Source organism: Panthera leo, chromosome B1 (genome assembly GCF_018350215.1).
Source record: "Panthera leo isolate Ple1 chromosome B1, P.leo_Ple1_pat1.1, whole genome shotgun sequence".
Classification (NCBI taxonomy): domain Eukaryota; kingdom Metazoa; phylum Chordata; class Mammalia; order Carnivora; family Felidae; genus Panthera; species Panthera leo.
Window position 1 is genome coordinate 58751634 of NC_056682.1, and position 18550 is coordinate 58770183.

At 36.1% G+C, this 18550-nt stretch overlaps 1 protein-coding gene across 11 annotated transcripts in view; it reads right to left on the minus strand.

Annotated features, from left to right (window-relative positions):
• CLCN3 (chloride voltage-gated channel 3) overlaps positions 1 to 18550 on the minus strand; it is a 95290-nt gene that overhangs the window by 23019 nt on the left and 53721 nt on the right. For 8 of the 11 annotated variants that reach the window (XM_042935096.1, XM_042935094.1, XM_042935097.1 and 5 more), the window contains 5 exons: positions 15005 to 15162; positions 6931 to 7030; positions 5397 to 5584; positions 4276 to 4398; positions 2289 to 2495 (listed from right to left, as the gene is read on the minus strand). In XM_042935096.1, coding sequence (XP_042791030.1) covers positions 2289 to 2495; positions 4276 to 4398; positions 5397 to 5584; positions 6931 to 7030; positions 15005 to 15162 — 776 coding nt within the window. Of the gene's footprint in view, positions 1 to 2288; positions 2496 to 4275; positions 4399 to 5396; positions 5585 to 6930; positions 7031 to 7525; positions 7630 to 11834; positions 11924 to 15004; positions 15163 to 18550 lie in introns of those variants that run through there. The other 3 variants (XM_042935101.1, XM_042935100.1, XM_042935104.1) reach the window with 3 other exon arrangements.

The window sequence follows — 18550 nt, forward strand, 5'->3', positions numbered from 1 at the left end:
GGCAAATATTTATTTCCTCTAAAAAGGTATTTTTTTCTCTTCTGCTTTAGTTGAAAGGTCATTCATATATTCAATATTCAGTCAAAAAACATTGATGTGAGATAACTACTGTTTTCTAAATCCTACTAAAATATCCAGAGAACTTAAAACCTATTGAGTTTCCTTATTTTCACTACTCTAAATCCTGTGACAATACTACAACTGCCAATATGGAAAACATCATCTAAAGCACAATGGCTACCCTTTATGACACAGTCTTTCCAACTAGAAGCCTAACAATAAAGTTAAAGAAGACAAAAATATCCACAAAAGCTCTTACAGATCCTCTCTTCAGCTCCCCCAGACTATCACTTGGACATTGCCCACTTTCCACCAGTACGAAGTCAACTACACAAATAAGTTCACTAAACATTTCATGTTGTAATTATTTTCCTAAGAGTCTAATTATTCCTTTCACTATTTCATTCCAGTAAATATCTGAGGCTATCAAAACATTTTCACAAATGGTCAAGTTTTACATTTCTGAAAAAGAAACTGGAAATAATAAAAATTAAATTATATACAGTTAAGAACATGATCTCCATTGTCAAGCTGCTGTCTGGCAAAACACCCAAGTAGTCATAACTCACATTTTATTTAAGTATAAAGGAATCATTTAATTTAAAAATGTCAAGGAAGTGAACTAGGAAGAAAGCCAATATGAGATCTTAATGCTTTCACAACTAACAAACTCTAGGCATTTATATGCTAAGGGTGAACCAAGTTAATGTCATGTACATTACTAACCATCTACAGTGTGTATCTTAAAATTTTAAGTGATTTTAATTTCTGTAACATTTTCCTAACAAATTACATTTTGCACTTAAAATGAATAAATAAAAATAAAATTTACCCCCCAAAATATCAAGGTACAATAGCAAGTAAAGGAACTGCATTGGAGGGACAAATGCTATAGCTTCATTTTAGCCACTGATTTGTTATAATACAGTTTTAGGTTATGTTTTGTTTTGAACATACATACAGATCCACACAGTCATAGTAGTAGTAGTGGTAAGGAGTATAGACTTGAGTCAGAAAAATAAATTTTAATCCATAGTCTGACATTCTGCTATACAATCTTGGGCAAGTTTAGCAGCTTTACGCCTAATTTCCTATCTATAAATGGGGATACCAGTGCCAAGTTAATAGGATTATTGTGGATTTAAATTTTAAAATACAAGTAAAGGACTTAGAGGCAGATACATAGTAACCAATCAGTAATGTCAGCTATTATTGTTAGAGGGTAATATTGGAATCACAATTATTATTCAGAGACGGAACTATAATGATCTGAAGTGTTCCACTTTTAGACTACCTGCTGCCAATGCATGAACAATGTGTTAGTACTAAACTGAACTAGAATTGTATCAACTCAAGAATTAAATCGTTTGATAAAAATATTCTACTCTTTTCTTATATTATTAAAAACAACAGGATGAAAGGCTTGTGCTAGGGCCACAGACCTCTGAGTTCTCTATTTAACGATATAAAAATATCATACCTTAAAAACCCCCAAGATGCACCATACCATCTTGGCCTACAGATTAGATTGGGAAAACAGGAAGGATTGGGCCCCCAAAGTATAGAGTCAATACAAAAGGTCTCAGGGGCCCATTTTCCTTCTAGAAAATATCCACAGCAATCTAGAATCATTAGGAAACTCTATAAAGTTTAAAGACCTCCTAGGAGATCTCAGGCTGGCCTAAAATAAATGATAAAGGAAAAAAATGCTCCTGAGCAGCTCAATAAAGAGGAATTCCTATACTCCCTCTAGTGTGAATCCCTGATTTAAATCTTGAGGGGTCCTAAAAGCCCTCAGAACATCTTCACGATGCCACATAGCTCTCTGCAGATGACACACATCTCGAGGGCATTAGACACTTCCTCCAGAGGAGAAAATAATGTTACATTTGGGGAAAACTTCAGAGGAAGAAAGGTGTAAGGCAAAGCAAAAACAAATGGCAAGACCTGTGTGAAATTCAACTGAAACCAATGGTAGTCCATCAAAACCTCTCTAAAATATAGGGGTAACTGAGCAGCACTGGGGATGGGGTCTAAAACACATCAGAGGTACTCACAAAGGGAAAAAGAAGCAAACAATTCTCACCCTTGAATTTGAACACAGAATTTATCCAAAGAGTAGAGTAAAAACGTGATCTTTATACTAGGAAATTCTCACTGATGTAAGTCTATGTATCTATCTACGTCATAGATATGTATCTGTCAAATAAACTACAAAAGACACTTACCTCCCTTTTTTTAGCTTCATTTGTGCTATACTTTGGAAAGAGGTAGGAAAAAATATTTCCACAGCAACAGGCAACATGTACCAGAGGACCTTCTTTTCCTAAACTCAAACCTGATGCCACAGCCAATACTAATGTGATGGTTTTGATCATTAAAGTCCATTTTCCCAAGTAACCTCTGATGATGAATCCACTTAAAATAGTTTTAATCTACAAAGGAAAGAATAAGACAGTTTAATTTTCTTTAAGAAACAGGAGAACTTAAGTTACTCTCTTGTTTTACTCACAAAACCACCTTGCAAAAATTTTTAGGTGGACCAAGGAACAATTCACAATTTTTCAAAAGCCTTAACTGTTATGCTACATATAATAAATCTGTATCATATTCTAATTATCTTCTCAAGCAAGGATTGAAGGCAACCTTATCTCATGAACAAAACTAAAATACAAGGCCATGTTAAAGGAAATACATACCTTAATACAAGGGTTGTAATTACATAACCAGGAAAAGGCAAATATGAGTATTTCTGTTGTAGAAACATAGATACATTTCAGACATTCTGTCAGAAATAGGGAATTATGTCTTCTCATAGTAATGTCATCACATATATTATTTTCCTGTATATTAATAACGGTAAGTGGCAACAGCTAAATGCTGCATGATACTGCCCCTTATTAAAAACTTTTATTCTCCTTCCTTCCTTCCTTCCTTCCTTTTTTAGAGAGAGAAAGAGAGATCGTGCCCACACCAGTAGGGGAGAGGGCAGAGGGAGAGAGAGAGAACCCCAAGCAGGCTCCATGCTGAGCGTGGAGCCCGATGCGGAGTTTGATCCCACAACCCTGGGACCACGACCACAGCTGAAACCCAAAGGTAGAAGTTCAACCAACTGAGCCACCCAGGCACCCCAAGACATTCTTAACTAACAAAATTTTAAAAATCACTACATTTCAAAAGGAAATGTGCTAGAAAAAGCTGATAACTTACTTAAGACAGAAAAATTAAAAAGGGAAAGAAATGAGTTCCCATCACATTATTCAATATATTCTTTAAATACTGTTGATAGGGGCGCCTGGGTGGGTCACAGTCAGGTGAGCATCCAAATCTTGATTTCGGCCAAGGTCATGATCTCACGGTTCATTAGTTTGAACTCCATGTCAGGCTCTGTGCTGACCACATGGGGCCTGCTTAGGATCCTCTCTCTGCCCCTCCCCCACTCATGCTCTCTGTCTCTCTCAAAACAAACCTTAAATTAGTTAATTAATTAATTAATGTTGACTTAAAAAATCCAAAAGTTTGTACTACTGACCCACTATGATCAAATGTTTATTTTCAAGTATAAAATGGTTATAAATATTATCTACCAAATTCAAGAATTATTAACTTATCTAGTTAAAAGACAGTCATAGGGGCGCCTGGGTGGCTTAGTCGGTTAAGCTCAGGTCATGATGCTGTGGTTTGTTGAGTTCGAGCCCCACACTGGGCCCTGTGCTTATAGATCAGAGCCTGGAGCCTGGTTCAGATTCTGTGTGTCCTTTTCTCTTTGCCCCTCCCCTACTCTCTCTCTCTCTCTCTCAAAAATAAACATTAAAAACAAATTAAAAAAAAAAGATAGTCATAAAAAGAGAATTAATGTATTCAAGTCAGGTTCATAGCAGCAAAACATCAACTAATCTATCACAGAACTTTAGGCCACATAATAATTTTCCAGGTTTATAACTGAGTGTTCTGGTATTTGTTTAGTCACGTGCTAAATTAGTGGTGGAAAAAGAAAAATCAACCCTCACAGTTAATGATAAAATGACTATGGGGAAGAATTTCTTTCAGTGATATCTATAATCAGCTTACATTTTTAAGATTTTCTTTTTCTAATTTTCTTTCTCATGTTACAAACCATCTCCCCAGAAAGACTACTTTTTCCCCCTAAAGGCAAAAGATAAACACTGTAACAATCACTTAATGATTAATGATATTAAATATTGCATGGCTTACCTCTGGAATTCCAGAGCCACAGGCATATGGAGCAAATACCTTTACCAGGGAAACGGCAAGAAAGGCAAAACTCAAGGCCCAGAAGATGTACATTATGTAATTCATGATGTAAGAACCAGGGCCCTAAAAGGCAAAGCATTTAATAGTATAAATTTAATTTACAGTGTACCCCTAATGCAAGTGCTTGCCACATAAGAAATTTGGGTAAAACTCGAAAGTTTCCTGGATTTACTTCCACATTAGTAAAAGCTTTATATGAACAAAATATTTAAGTACAATCAAAAAGACATACTCATATATATATATATATATATATAAGGGGCCTTAATCTATTGAATGTTTTTCCTAGCTTTTTCTTGATCCCTAAAGTCTAAATGTCAAAAATCTGCTACACTTTAATCTCTGCCTACCCACAAACCACATTTTGGAAACAGTTGTGAAGACAAAATTGCATTCCCACTTAGATCTCATTCTGCTGCAATTTTCCTGAGGATCAAATGAGAAACAGCATACTGCCCATGTTACCAGCAAATATATTCTCTTTTTATAGCTTGAAAATTCAGCTATAACAAAACTTTAAAAATATATCCGCATATGACCACACAACTACATATATTATATAACATTCTAACTTCTACAATGTTCTTCAATATAGAACATCAAGAACAGTAAAATAATCATTTAAATACTATAATATCACAAAGAAAAATCTATAGATTTCTTCGAGATATCTCCAGTTACAAGGCTTATTTTACTAAATTTTTTGATAATTCATACTTCCTGACAATTGTGATATGTTAAGCAGTTTTAATAACTTGACTTCATATTAACTTTCTGTGATTAAACAGATCCCATCACACTTCTTTTCTACAATAAGACATTCAATGTCATAACTGAATAGACTTGAATGTGACTATGTAGTTAACTAATACAAAAGCTTCTTGAAGCTTTACATTTTACTTGCTGCAATGTATTCTCATATTTTCCAATCTATCCTATTACATTTTTTTTTCTTTTAATGCAGCTGCAAGAATCTGTGAATAATTCTGTTAATTAAGTGAATTAGAGACTCATTTCACTGTATCAATTTTTAATTCATCTTTAGACACAGCAAGACTTACTTCTGCTTGACCTATGATTAATTCTGCCCATGTTTTCCACTGTGGACATTTATCCCTCTCTTCAAATGTTGTTTCATTAGATCCCCAACAACACTGTTCATGGTTGTACCACAATGCACTAAGGCAAATGCCCTCCTTTAGGTCAGTCATCCAGTCAGCAGCAATGTCTATTAATCCAGCCAATGCCCCTATAAAAACATGTTGGAGGTGGCAAAAAAAAAAAAAAAAAAGAACAAAAAAAGTGAATTTTTGGGAGGCATTTAGAACTATCAAGTTAAAAGAGTCCAAGAAAACTGGGGACTCCCTATAAATAAAGGGTCACATAGGAAATATTATATAATTAACATTTTTAACTGTAAATAGCCACTCTTTAAAATAAAATGGCTATTCTTTGTTTGAAATTAAAAGTAGTTACATCATTAAAATTCACTGTGATTTGTAATAAAGGTGTTTAAAACACACTAAAAAGATCTTTAAAAGACAGCTATCTGGCAGGAGGTTCACAAATCAGGTTATTAAAATCAGAGTTTTTAATGTTTCAATCTGAAACTTAATAAAATTACGAATGATCTCAATATCATTAAAATTTAATGTCCATTAGTAGTGAAACTCATAGCATTAATGAATTACCCTGACAGATTTTCACTTTTTTCTTAAATAATAGAACATCAAATGTACCAAGATCATGTTACTGATAAAATACAAAATATGCAAATTTATGGTCAAAGTCTAGATCCTTCTTATTGTATGAAAAGATCAACAGGTCACAAACACAGTGGCCACAAAATTCCTGTGCATGCCAATTAGAGATAGCAGTACTTCCTTCTATTCTCCACATAAATTTTAATTTGCCTCATGTTCTTCTGGACATAATCTTCCATGATGGAAACTGAAAGTCATTAAAACAGTCCTTAATGTTTGTTTCCAGATCTGCAACTGCTATTTCTTAAAATCTCACACAGAGGGACTCTGTGGGCACTCTATAGCATGGTAGTTAAAATGTGGGCTCTTCAGCTAAACTGCCTAAATTTAAATCTTTGCTTGGCCACTTACTGGCTACATCACCCTAGTCAAGTTACTTAACCTCTCGTGCTTTATGTAAAATGGTGACAATAACAGCACTTATTCCATAGGACTGCCATGTCGTTTACATACATGTAAAGATTTTAAGGCAGTGCATGACACTTACAGGAAGCACTTAATAAATATTAGCTACTTATAATGATTTAACATTAAAAGATACTTTATTGTATATCTGGACCAAACCACATATTTTACAGATATAGAAACTGAACCCAGAAAGATCAACCAAACTGGATAAACACTTAAAGTGACAGAACCAAGACTAGACTCTGAAGCTTCCTGCATCCTAGTCTTATACTTAAGGTTTCTTGAAAGAAACAAAACAAATGCTTTTAAAAATCCAACAGGACCTGAAAGAAAAAAAAAAAAAAAAAAAAAACTGCAGGAAGGAGGGGAGAACTATTTATTTTTTCTGTTAACGAAAAAAGATTGCATTAAAATTTTTCTTTACCTGATGCCAATCCTGTAAGTGTTACTACTAACCATCCTGACCATGCATCATATAAGCTTTTTGTCATTTCCCATGCTGATTCTTTCTTTTTGCTGTTGATCTGAAATTAGAAATGTTTATGCTTCATTTTTCAAACTATGAATAGAAGACACAATTCTAGAATCCAAAAGTTTTTCTCACTTATTTTACATGAGACAGTAGTTGATAAACTAAATAATGGGAAAGGTGAGTTTGGGGCAGAATCACTATGTCAGACAGTTGTTATACCCATAAACCAGATGCTAAACATTTACCCAGAGATCTGCATTTTTAACAAAAACCTCAGGATATGAGAGCAAGGGATCCACAAACCAGAAAGAGTCTTGCCTAGGCTGTTTAAAATTGAATCAAATTTAGCAGATATACATCTTTTATATTAACAGAAATAAGACATTATAGATTGAAATGTCCGTCATTCCCTGGCCATTTTTTGGTCCTAACAATTAAATAATAATCCTAGCAGGATTATAATATTCTTTAAAAGGTAAGGTCAGTGAATAATAGTACCATACCCATAAATATAGTATACAATAGTCATGTGAGTAAAGAGGTTTACCAAAAGTTGCAGGCCTGTAAATATGCAGGTATGTAGAGTTTTAATCCCAGCTGTGGGGTCCAGAGGCTCTCTTCTATCACTGTGTAAGGTAAAAGAGTCCTCTACTGAATATAGCAGAGGAAGGGAGATTAGCAGGATAGGAATAGATTTGATTTTCAGATCTCACTCTACTAAGACACAAGAAGGCAAGTCTTCCTTCTCTTTTTAAGAATTATCCCTAACTGGCCCAAACCTCTTCTATTCTACTAGGATTGTTGCTTTAAAAAGCCATATTCTCAGTCTAGGGCTTCAGTGCTCAAACTGTCCCACAGAATGGCAACAGCTGGAATTCAATGATCTGGTCTATTTTAAACCTCTGGTCTACTTTAAGCCATAAGGCCTCACTAAAAAGATTCCAGTTAAGTTCTGGGTTGAATAAGGCACAATTTTCCACCTTCTATACCATAAGCAACTAATCACAGATACTAAGCATTCTTTAGAGGTGGAAGTTAGGTTCCCCTCTTTCAAAAATAACCATTAAACCCCATGTTGCTTTTTCTCAATGAGAGTAACTATAATGTTTTATACAATATGAGGTAAAACCTTGGAAATCATCTAAATGCTCATCAATACAGTATTGGTTAAGGGTATTGCAGTTTATCTGTGTAATGGAAAATTCTGCACTCACTGAAAAAGAATGAGATAGATGCAGTGTTGTGCAGGGGAGAAAAGCAAAGTGGATACATGTGGGTACAGAAGGCTTCCATTTACCTAAGAAAAATAAGTACATAGATACATATGCTTGCATTAAAAATTTTTTTTTAATGTTTATTTTTGAGAGAGAGAGAGAGAGAGAGCATGAGTGGGGACAGGGCAGGGAGAGAGAGACACAGAATCAGAAGCAGGCTCAGGCTCTGAGCTGTCAACACAGAGCGTGACACAGGGCTTGAAATCACGAACCGCGAGATCATGACTTGAGCCGGTTGGATGCTTTAACCGACTGAGTCACCCAGGTGCCCCATATATGCTGTATTTTTAAAAATAAAGGGACAAACCATAAAATGTTAAAAGTAAATCATTATTTTAACAGAAGGGAGGCAACAGGTTAAATGGGACAGGGACTTTAAAACAAATAATTTGTATGTGTAACCCTAGTGGGATAAACACTAAGAACAAAAAATATTATAAAAAAAAGAAAGAAAACACTGTAACTTTTCAATAAGCACATCGCTGGTGACAGTGCTGGTAATATTCTTAACCTAGCGTGTGTGTATTGTGAAGTAAACCATATGCTTATATATGTGGTATTGAGATTTTTGAAATGGCTGAACGATGATACAGATTTAAGAACTGGAGGTTAAACAAAAGCTCAATAGTACTGAATTTAAATCAGAAGGTTCCTATAAGCTTATGAAGCTGGTAGAAAACAATGGCCAGGGGCACCTGGGTGGCTCAGTCGGTTAAGCGGCTGACTTCGGCTCAGGTCATGATCTCGCGGTCCGTGAGTTCGAGCCCCGCATCGGGCTCTGTGCTGACAGCTCAGAGCCCGGAGCCTGTTTCAGATTCTGTGTCTCCCTCTCTCTCTGACCCTCCCCCGTTCATGCTCTGTCTCTCTCTGTCTCCAAAATAAATAAACGTTAAAAAAAAATTAAAAAAAAAAAAAAAAAAAAAAAAGAAAACAATGGCCAGCCCAGACACTCGAAGTACCTCTGGTGCCTGCACTGCCTATAAGCCATTTTCCTTCAAAGGAAGCAGGGTCCCTGGGGAAAACGGCTGACTCCAGGCAGGAAATATGTAAGATGAAGTGGGATCATCTTCTTTTCCCAGAATATGCCAAAATCTACTAAGCATGTGTCAGAGGAGACAGGCATCAACCTAAAGAAGTTCCCACTGGCCAAAAATGGAATAACATATGCATCGATAAGGATAATAACAGTGATGATTAAAACACATCTAATATGTTTAAATCTGTGAGTGCATGAAGATACAGAAACAAAAACCAAACAAGCGAACAAAAATCTCATTGGTCAACTTTGAGGATTCTAGGGAACCATTTAATTTCAAACCTTCTCCCTTTTCTGTACAATCTGAACTTCAGGGAACCCAAATAATTGGTATGAAGAAGGTTCTCCTTATAGAAAATTTCAAGCTAATAAATAAAAAAAGAATGACAATTAGTGACATTTTACAAAATACTGAAATAGTAATATTTGAAATGATATGTTGATTTGCTTCAAAATCTGAGGTAGGGGGCTATACAAGTATAAAAAGTTTAGGGGGAGGCACACATAGGTGGCTCAGTTGGTTAAGCATCCGACTCTTGATTTCGGCACAGGTCATGGTCTCACAGTTTCAATGTGGTTCAAGCCCCACATTGGGCTTCATGCTGACAGTGCAGAGCTAGGGCTATTCTCTCCCTCTCTCTCCCTCTCTCTCTCTCTCTCTCTCTCTCTCTCCCCCTCTGCCCCTCCCCTCCTCACCCTCTCTCTTTCTCTCTCAAATAAATAAACTTTAAAACAAATTTTTTTAAAAAGTTCAGGGGGAAAAGAGAATTGGGTAGGTATATATGCACTGACACAGAAAGTTGGTGTTTTTTTTTTTAATGTAATGTTTTAAAAACAACAGTGAGAACATTTATGTGTAGAATTTCCCAGGTTAAAAAAATGTTGTTTATACAACCATAGATCAAAAGCACAGAAAATGATACTTGACCTATCTAGCAAGAAATGATTGGTAAGATTAGCTAGGACACTGACTACTTCATATTATTATTATTATTACTATTTTTTAATGTTTATTCATCCTTGAGAGAGAGAGGGGGGCAAGCACTAGTGGGGAAGGGGCAGAGAGAGTGTGAGACACAGAATCTGAAGCAGGCTCCAGCTCTGAGCTGTCAGCACAGAGCCCAACACGGGGCTCGAACTCACAAACTGTGAGATCATGACCTGAGCCAAAGTAGGACGCTTAACCAACTGGGCCACCCAGACGCCCCTTCATATTATTTTTTAAATGTCATATTATTTTAAATGTTTTCAAGAACTATGGACTACCTTCAAAATCAGAGGGAAAAAACTGTATTGTGGTTTCTTTTAGTCTTAATTTGCTTTAAAATCTTATGAACATGATGTCTTCAGGATACTTTCATACTACCTCACTTTAAAACACATTTTAACTGCAACTGCAGTATGTTAATGACTTTGTAAATATACGTAATTCTAAGTACAACTGATTTACCTAACAATCATATGAGATGCAGGAGTTATAGTGTGCCTGCATTAGGCATACTGGATTAAAACACTGGATCTTATAATGTTGCCACGGACACTCTGAGGGTCCCTGAGACCTTCTCAAGAGGGCTTCAAGGTCAAAACTGTTTTCATCATAATATTAAAACTGATGTGCCCTTTTCACTGTTTTGACATTTTCACTGATAATGCAAAAGCAAATGCAAAACAGCTGCTCCTCAGCACAAATCAAGGCAGTGGCATCCAAATGTACTGGTAGTCATTACATTCTTCACTGCCACGTATCCCAGCAAAAAAGGAAAAAAAAAAAAAAAAAAAGTAAGTAAACACCAGTCTCACTTAAGAATGCTTTTGATGAAGTAGTAAAAGTTATTATGCCTCAATCATTGAGTCTTTTTTATAGTATGTGTGATGACTTAAGTATATATAAAGCCTTCTGATACATACTGAAGTATGAAATTATGTCTTGAGGAAAAGCATTTAAGTGACTTATTTGAGTTGCAAAATAAACTTGACACCTACACATGGAACACCATTTTTACTTGAAACAAGGACACCAAAGAATGGTTTTTCAGACTTGAGAATCTGACAGGCATTTTCTCAAAAACAAACCAAGTAAGCCTGTCATTTCAAGTGAAATAAGAGTGTATTTGTTTCTAATGATAGAATTTGAACTTTCAAGTAAAAATGAGAATTTTGGGAAATTTGTTATCTATCACTATAAGCATGACAGATTCCCAATACTTAAAGACTTTTCTAAAGAGATCAGGGTTGATACAACAAATGTATTTTTTTTGATATTGTATAATGAAACTGAAAAGTGTCAACACTAGAAATAACAGCATAGATCAGTGAATATTTTCCAAATGATCGCTACATGATGTTACAAAATTATTCATTAGAATTGAAGGTGAACTAACAGATTTCAATCTAACAAAGACAAAGGGTCCACTGATATAGTTTCAGATTACACTGGCAACTAATCTTTAAGAAACTACCACCTGTCACTTTGGTACAGTATCAAAGAATATCCACAATGATACAAAAAGGTTATTAAAATACTCCTAGCTTTTCTAACTACCTACCTATATGAGTTTGGACTTTCTTCATATATTTCAACCCAAATAATATCACAACAGACTGAATTCAGAAGCAGATATTAGAATCCAGCAGCCTTTAATAAATAAGACAATAATGAGACTTATGAAAATATAATGTCACTCCTTCACTAAATATTTTTATTTTGGAAAATACAGTTATTTTTCATAAAAATGTTGTGTTTTCAGAAATATATGCTTTGATGTTAATGTATAACAGGGGTTTGGCTACTTTTAAATAAATTAGCATTTTAAAAAATTCTTAGTTTTTGTATCTAACATGGTAAATATCAATTAATATAACAACATAAACTAAGTTCCTTCACTATCCTCAGTAAGTGTTTAGAGTTTAGAGTTTAACAGTGTTCCAAGATGAGGTATGCCTGGGTAGCTCAGTTGTTAAGCATCTGACTTCAGCTCAGGTCATGATCTCACAGTTCGTGAGTTCAAGCCCCACTTGTGGTAAGCTTGAGCCTGAGCCCACTTCAAATGAGCCCGCCTCTCTCTCTCTCTCTCTCTCCCTCTGCTCCTCCTGTGGGGATTCTTTTTCTCTCTGCCCCTTGCTCATTTGTGCCCTCTCCTCTCTCTCGCTCTCAAAAAAATTAGAATAATAAAATAAAATCTAGTGTTCTGAGATGATAAAATAAAATAATAAAATAAAATAAAGTAAAAGAAAAGAAAAGAAAGGAAAAGAAAAGAGAAAGGAAAAGAAAAGAAAAGAGAAAAGAAAAGAAAAGAAAAGAAAAGAAAAGAAAAGAAAAGAAAAGAAAAGTGTTCTGAGATGAAAAACCTTGAAAATCACCACTGGAATGTATTGGGTCTTCCAGAAAAGATTAATAATGAGTGATGAATCTCAGAGGTTATACTTGTCATGAACAATATAATCTAATTTTAATTTCAACTTTAATATACAAATATACATTAATATGAAAGATTATAACTAATTTGTACAAGCAGTTATTTTCATTTACAAGTAAATTTCAGACCTCAAAGTTATAGTGGGCCTGTTAGAATTTCGAATTTTACTTTTCAAAGAGATTTTCCTTTTTAAATTAATTTTTGGACTACATTGTATCAATAAGTTACCATCCACAAGTTGTACTTTTTAGTAAACAGCATTCTTTTTTTTATGAATGTTTTTTATTTAATGAATAAAAACAGTGAGGGGCACCTGGGTGGCTCAGTTGGTTGAGAGACCAACTTCGGCTTAGGTCATGATCTCACGGTTTGTGAGTTCGAGCCCCACGTCGGGCTCTGTGCTGACAGCTCAGAGCAGGAGCCTGCTTCTGATTCTGTGTCTCCCTCTCTCTCTGCCCCTCCCCCACTCATGCTCTTTCTCTGTCTCAGAAATAAACATTAAAAAAAATTTTTTTAAGTGATACAACTTCATAAATTTTTTCTAATTTAGAAGAAATTTAGGTATTTAAAAAAATTTATTTTTTAATGTTTATTCATTTTTGAGAGAGAGACAGAGTGCAAGCGGGGGAGGGGCAGAGAGAGAGGGAGACACAGAATGAGAAGCAGGCTCCAGGCTATGACCTGTCAGCACAGAGCCTGATGCAGGGCTCGAACCCATGAATCGTGACATCATGACCTGAGCCAAAGTCTGAGGCTCAACTGATTGAGCCACCCCGGCACCCCGCCCCTAAAAAAAAATCTTCTTAAGTGTATTTATTTATTTATTTATTTAATCTCTATACCCAACATGGGGCTCAAACTCATGACTCTGAGATCAAGAGTCACATGTTCTTCTGATAGAGCCAGTCAGGTGCCCCTATTTATTTGATTTTTGATGTTACAAATGGAATAGTTTACTTCTTTTTTTTTTAATGTTTATTTATTTTTTAGAAAGGGAGAAAGAAGGAGACAGAGTGTGAGTAGGGAAGGAGCAGAGAGCGAGGGAGACAGAATCCAAAGCAGGCTCCAGGCTCTGAGCTGTCAGCACAGAGCCCGATGTGGGACTTGAACCCATGAACTGTGAGATCATGACCTGAGCAGAAGTCAGATGCTTAACCAACTGAGCCACCCAGGCACCTTTGGAATAGTTTTTTCTAAAGAAATTTTAGCCAAACTCTTTACCCAAGATGTAACTGAAATATACACTTGCTATAAAAACCATTGGAAATATTATTGCAATATAGTATTTTTTTGATTAGTATTCATCACAATACTTAATATGTCCTTTACAGGACTCAATTTGAGAATCTCAGAATTTGAAACCGAGAAAGGGGATAAAAGAAAATAGCAAAATCCCATGAAATTATCTCCCAATATGTTTCTTCTTTTGCAATAATAAGAATTATATAACAAGTTTCCTCTTTTTTTTTTTATGTTTATTTACTTTTGAGAGAGACAGAGACAGACTGTGAGTGTGTTGGGGCAGAGAGAGAGAGGGAGGCACAGAATCTGAAGCAGGCTACAGGCTCCAAGCTGTCAGCACAGAGCCTGACGCAGGGCTCGAACTCATGAGCCATGAGATCATGACCTGAGCCGAAGTCGGATGCTCAACCAACTGAGCCACCCAGGCGCCCCAACAAGTTTCCTCTTTTGCTGTAGCTGCTGTGCTACCAAAAATGAAAAATTATGCTTACTTCTATACCTTGATCTTCCTCCCCAACTCACATGCTGTATTTTCCCAGTCCTTGCTTTTTTTTTTTTCTGTCTTTTTTTTTTTGTCTTATAAGTACTTACACTTCCTTGATTTTAAGCTACCTCAAATCCTTTCTGGATTGATCCCAGAAGTAAATTAAAAAAAAAAAAAAAACATATACAGAGGGGCACCTGTGTGGCTCAGTCAGTTAAGCATCCAACTTCAGCTCAGGTCATGATCTCACAGTTGGTGGGTTTGAGCCCCATGTCGGGCTCTGTGCTGACAGCTTCTCAGAGCCTGGAGCCTGATTCAGATTCTGTGTCTCCCTCTCTCTCTGCCCCTCCCTCACTCATGCTCTGTCTCTCTCTCCCTCTGTCAAAAATAACCATTAAAAAAATGTTTTTAATTACATATATAGAGAAAAAATATATAATACTTATAAAATGTAGAAATTTAACGAAATGTACTTTAATGCATAATATATATTTTGGCAGCTTGAGATCACTGGCAAAAATATTATTAAATGATGTAGTTATGCACTATATTAACAATTAGTGAAAACACTTACCCGTCTATGCCTTTCTCTGTCTTTACATTTCTCTCGCACCCAATCAATAGTATGGAAATCATCATATGTACCAACACCTGGAATTGGTTCATCCAAAAGATCCAACAAGTGTGTAGAACTGTTAATGCTGCCTCCATTTGTCATTGTATAATGAGTTCCTACAAAGCAAAAAAGAAAAATGAATATGCTTTATGAGAGACAATGATGAACTACATAAGCTTCTTAGAAATTCATTAGTAATTCATAAAGAAGCAGGATCACTTGAAAGGCAATAAAACGGAAAAAGGAAAACATCAAAAAAAGTTATCCAAAACTTAGAAATAAGGCAAAAAGACCGTAGCAGGTCTCTTTAAACCCATACTAGAGTATCAAAATAAGCCTGAGGCAAAGGACTTTATTTTCTATTGATTAGGGCACAGACTCTGTAAAGTTGAATAATGACTTAAAGAAGATTGATAAATTGAAAACATCTGCTTTCGTCTGGCAAAAAACATAACTGAATTTCATCTAGTAGAAAAGATAATACTTAGAGTTGTAGTGTTGGGGTATTTTGTTTTTTCCCTGTAAGAAAATTTCATTCACTGATATTTTGTCTCACATATCCTCCTCTAAGTCATCTGTCACCAAGCTAGTTTCCTCATTAGTATTAAATAAATCTTTGACATGTGCTCACTATATATTTATAAATGTAAGAGACTTAAAGGTACCAGGAAGGACAGTGAACGACAATTCACACACACAAAAAAAAGAAATACAGATGGCTCTTAAATTTAAAAAGTTCAATCCAACCCAAAAAAGAGAAATGCAAATCAAACCTACAATATCATTTTCCTCTATCAGATTGGTAAAGATGAAGAAGCTGGCTAATGCACTGAGTTGCAAAGTTATGGGGAAAGAGGGCTTGCCAGAAAATTATTAAAGTATAAACTAGTATAACCCCTCTGGAAAGGCAAAGCTACCGAGATTTAAAATACACAGACACTCTCAAACCCAGCTTATCCACTTCCAAAAATTTTTCTTGCAGTTACACTTGCATAAATCCGTAAGTTATGCACAGTGTGGTAAAACATCTTACTGTGTGCTCTAGAAGGAAAACAAACAAACAAAAATTAATGCACAAGTGCTCATAATCTAAAAGGAGGGTCAGCAAAAGAGCCAGAGAGTGAATACTTTAGGCTTTGGAGGCCATATAGTCACAGCAATGCAACTCTGCCATCGTAGCACAAAAGAAATCACAGACAATCTAGAATAAATGGGTATGGTTGTGTTTCAATAATACTTTATTTATGAAACAGGTGAAGAGCAGCATTTGGCTCAACCCTTAATCTAAAGTCTCTACACTACAAACAAAAGTCAACTGAAGACATTTATTAAGAATTTTCAGGGGCGCCTGGGTGGCTCAGTCGGTTAAGCGTCCGACTTCGGCTCAGGTCACGATCTCGCGGTATGGGAGTTCGAGCCCCGCGTCGGGCTCTGTGCTGACTGCTCAGAGCCTGGAGCCTGTTTCGGATTCTGTGTCTCCCTCTCTCTGACCCTCCCCCGTTCATGCTCTGTCTCTCTCTGTCTCAAAAATAAATAAACGTTAAAAAAATTAAAAAAAAAGAATTTTCAGGGGCGCCTGGGTGGCTCAGTCGGTTAAGCATCCAACTTTGGCTCAGGTCATGATCTCGTGGTTTGTGAGTTTGAGCCCCACATCGGGCTCTGTGCTGACAGCTCAGAGCCTGGAGCCTCCTTGGGATTCTGTGTCTCCTCCTCTCTCTGCCCCTCCCATGCTCATGCTCTCTCTGTCTCTCAATAATAAATAAACACTAAAAAAAAAAGTTAAAAAAAAAAAAAAGAATTTTCTACTTGGGGCACCTATCTGGCTCAGTTGGTAGATCTTGATCTTGGGATTGTAAATGCGAGCCCCACGTTAGGTGTAGAGATTACTTAAAAATGAAATCTAGGGGCGCCTGGGTGGCTCAGTCGGTTGAGCGTCCGACTTTGGCTCAGGTCATGATCTCGTGGTTCGTGAGTTCAAGCCCCGCGTCGGGCTCTGTGCTGACAGCTCGGAGCCTGGAGCCTGTTTCGGATTCTGTGTCTCCCTCTCTCTCTCTGATCCTCCCCCGTTCATGCTCTCTCTGTCTCAAAAATAAATAAACGTCAAAAAAAAATTTTTTTAATTTAAAAAAAAAATGAAATCTAAAAAAAAATTAAAAAGAATCTTCTCCTTAATGACACTCTTCTAGATAGAAGATACAAAGATAATAAAAATATTGTCCCTGACTTCAATGTAATACTGAATATTGAACTAATAAACTTAATGTCTATTTACTTCTACCAAGTAGAAGAGGGTTCTCTCTTACCTCCCTATTTAATATATTTGAATATTTGCCTTGGAATGTGTAAAACTTCTAAAAAAAATAATAGTATATTGATTTCAGTGTTTTGGCAGAAGTACTCCGGGAATAAATAATTTATCATTCTTGGCTAAGGGTTTAAAAACCCAATCTCTGCAAGAGCCCATGTTGATTTACATAAAACAACCTTATACTTTTGTACACTAGCTCTTTCTTCTCTCTGCCCTGATTTTACTCGCAGTTTCCACTTGGTAAAAGCTGGCTGAAAGGCCACAAATTTTCTTAGGGAAATAACTACTGGAGAATATAATGAATATTTATAATGCCTTGACTAATTTGAGAATCTCTGACTCTGCTTTCCATATAATATTATAACTGGTTATTTAAAAAGATGGTTTTGGAGGGACATGTCAAAAGACTCTGTGGCCTTCTGATATGACAACATCATTTCCGGCCAAAGGAAAAATAAAATAAGCCCCATTTGAGCGAAATCCTACAAAATAATGGGTTACATTCTTTAAAAATGTCAGTAATGAAAGACAAAGAATGACTAAGGAACTGTTCTAGACTAAGGGAGACTCAAAAGACATGACACCTGAACAGAACACGTGCTGCTGGATTAGTAGAATGTAGACCAAGAAAAATGCTGTGTTTTGTTTTGTTTTTTGTTGTTTTTTTTTAAGAGAGCGAGCGAGTGCAAGCTGAGGAAAGGGGCAGAGAGAGAGAGAGAGAGAGAGAGAGAGGGAGAGAGAGAATGAATCTTGGCTCAGTGCACAGCCCAACACGGGGCTCAATCCCACAATACTGGGATTATGACCTATGCCACAATCAAGAGCTGGATGTTCTTGATGGCAACTGACTGAGCTACGCAGGTGCCCCTCTTTTTACTATTTTTCAACATCTCTGAAATGAAAAGAAAATGTTTTTTCTTAATTCTACTATGTAATATTTTGCAAACTTCCAACTCCCCCACCCCATGTTGCCCTTATATGCATAGAGTTCCAGAACACGGACTGCTGATCTTAATTAGTATTCTTCTATTCAAAAACTAAAAGGCAAAATTTCTGTATCACTTAACATACATCCACACAATACATCACCAGCCGCAAGATAAGAATTGTCAAGCTGTTTGTACCACAAAGATGATAAGCAAATGAAGCATGTAGTACTCTAACAGACATAAGCCAGGAAGTAGAAAAGCAGACAC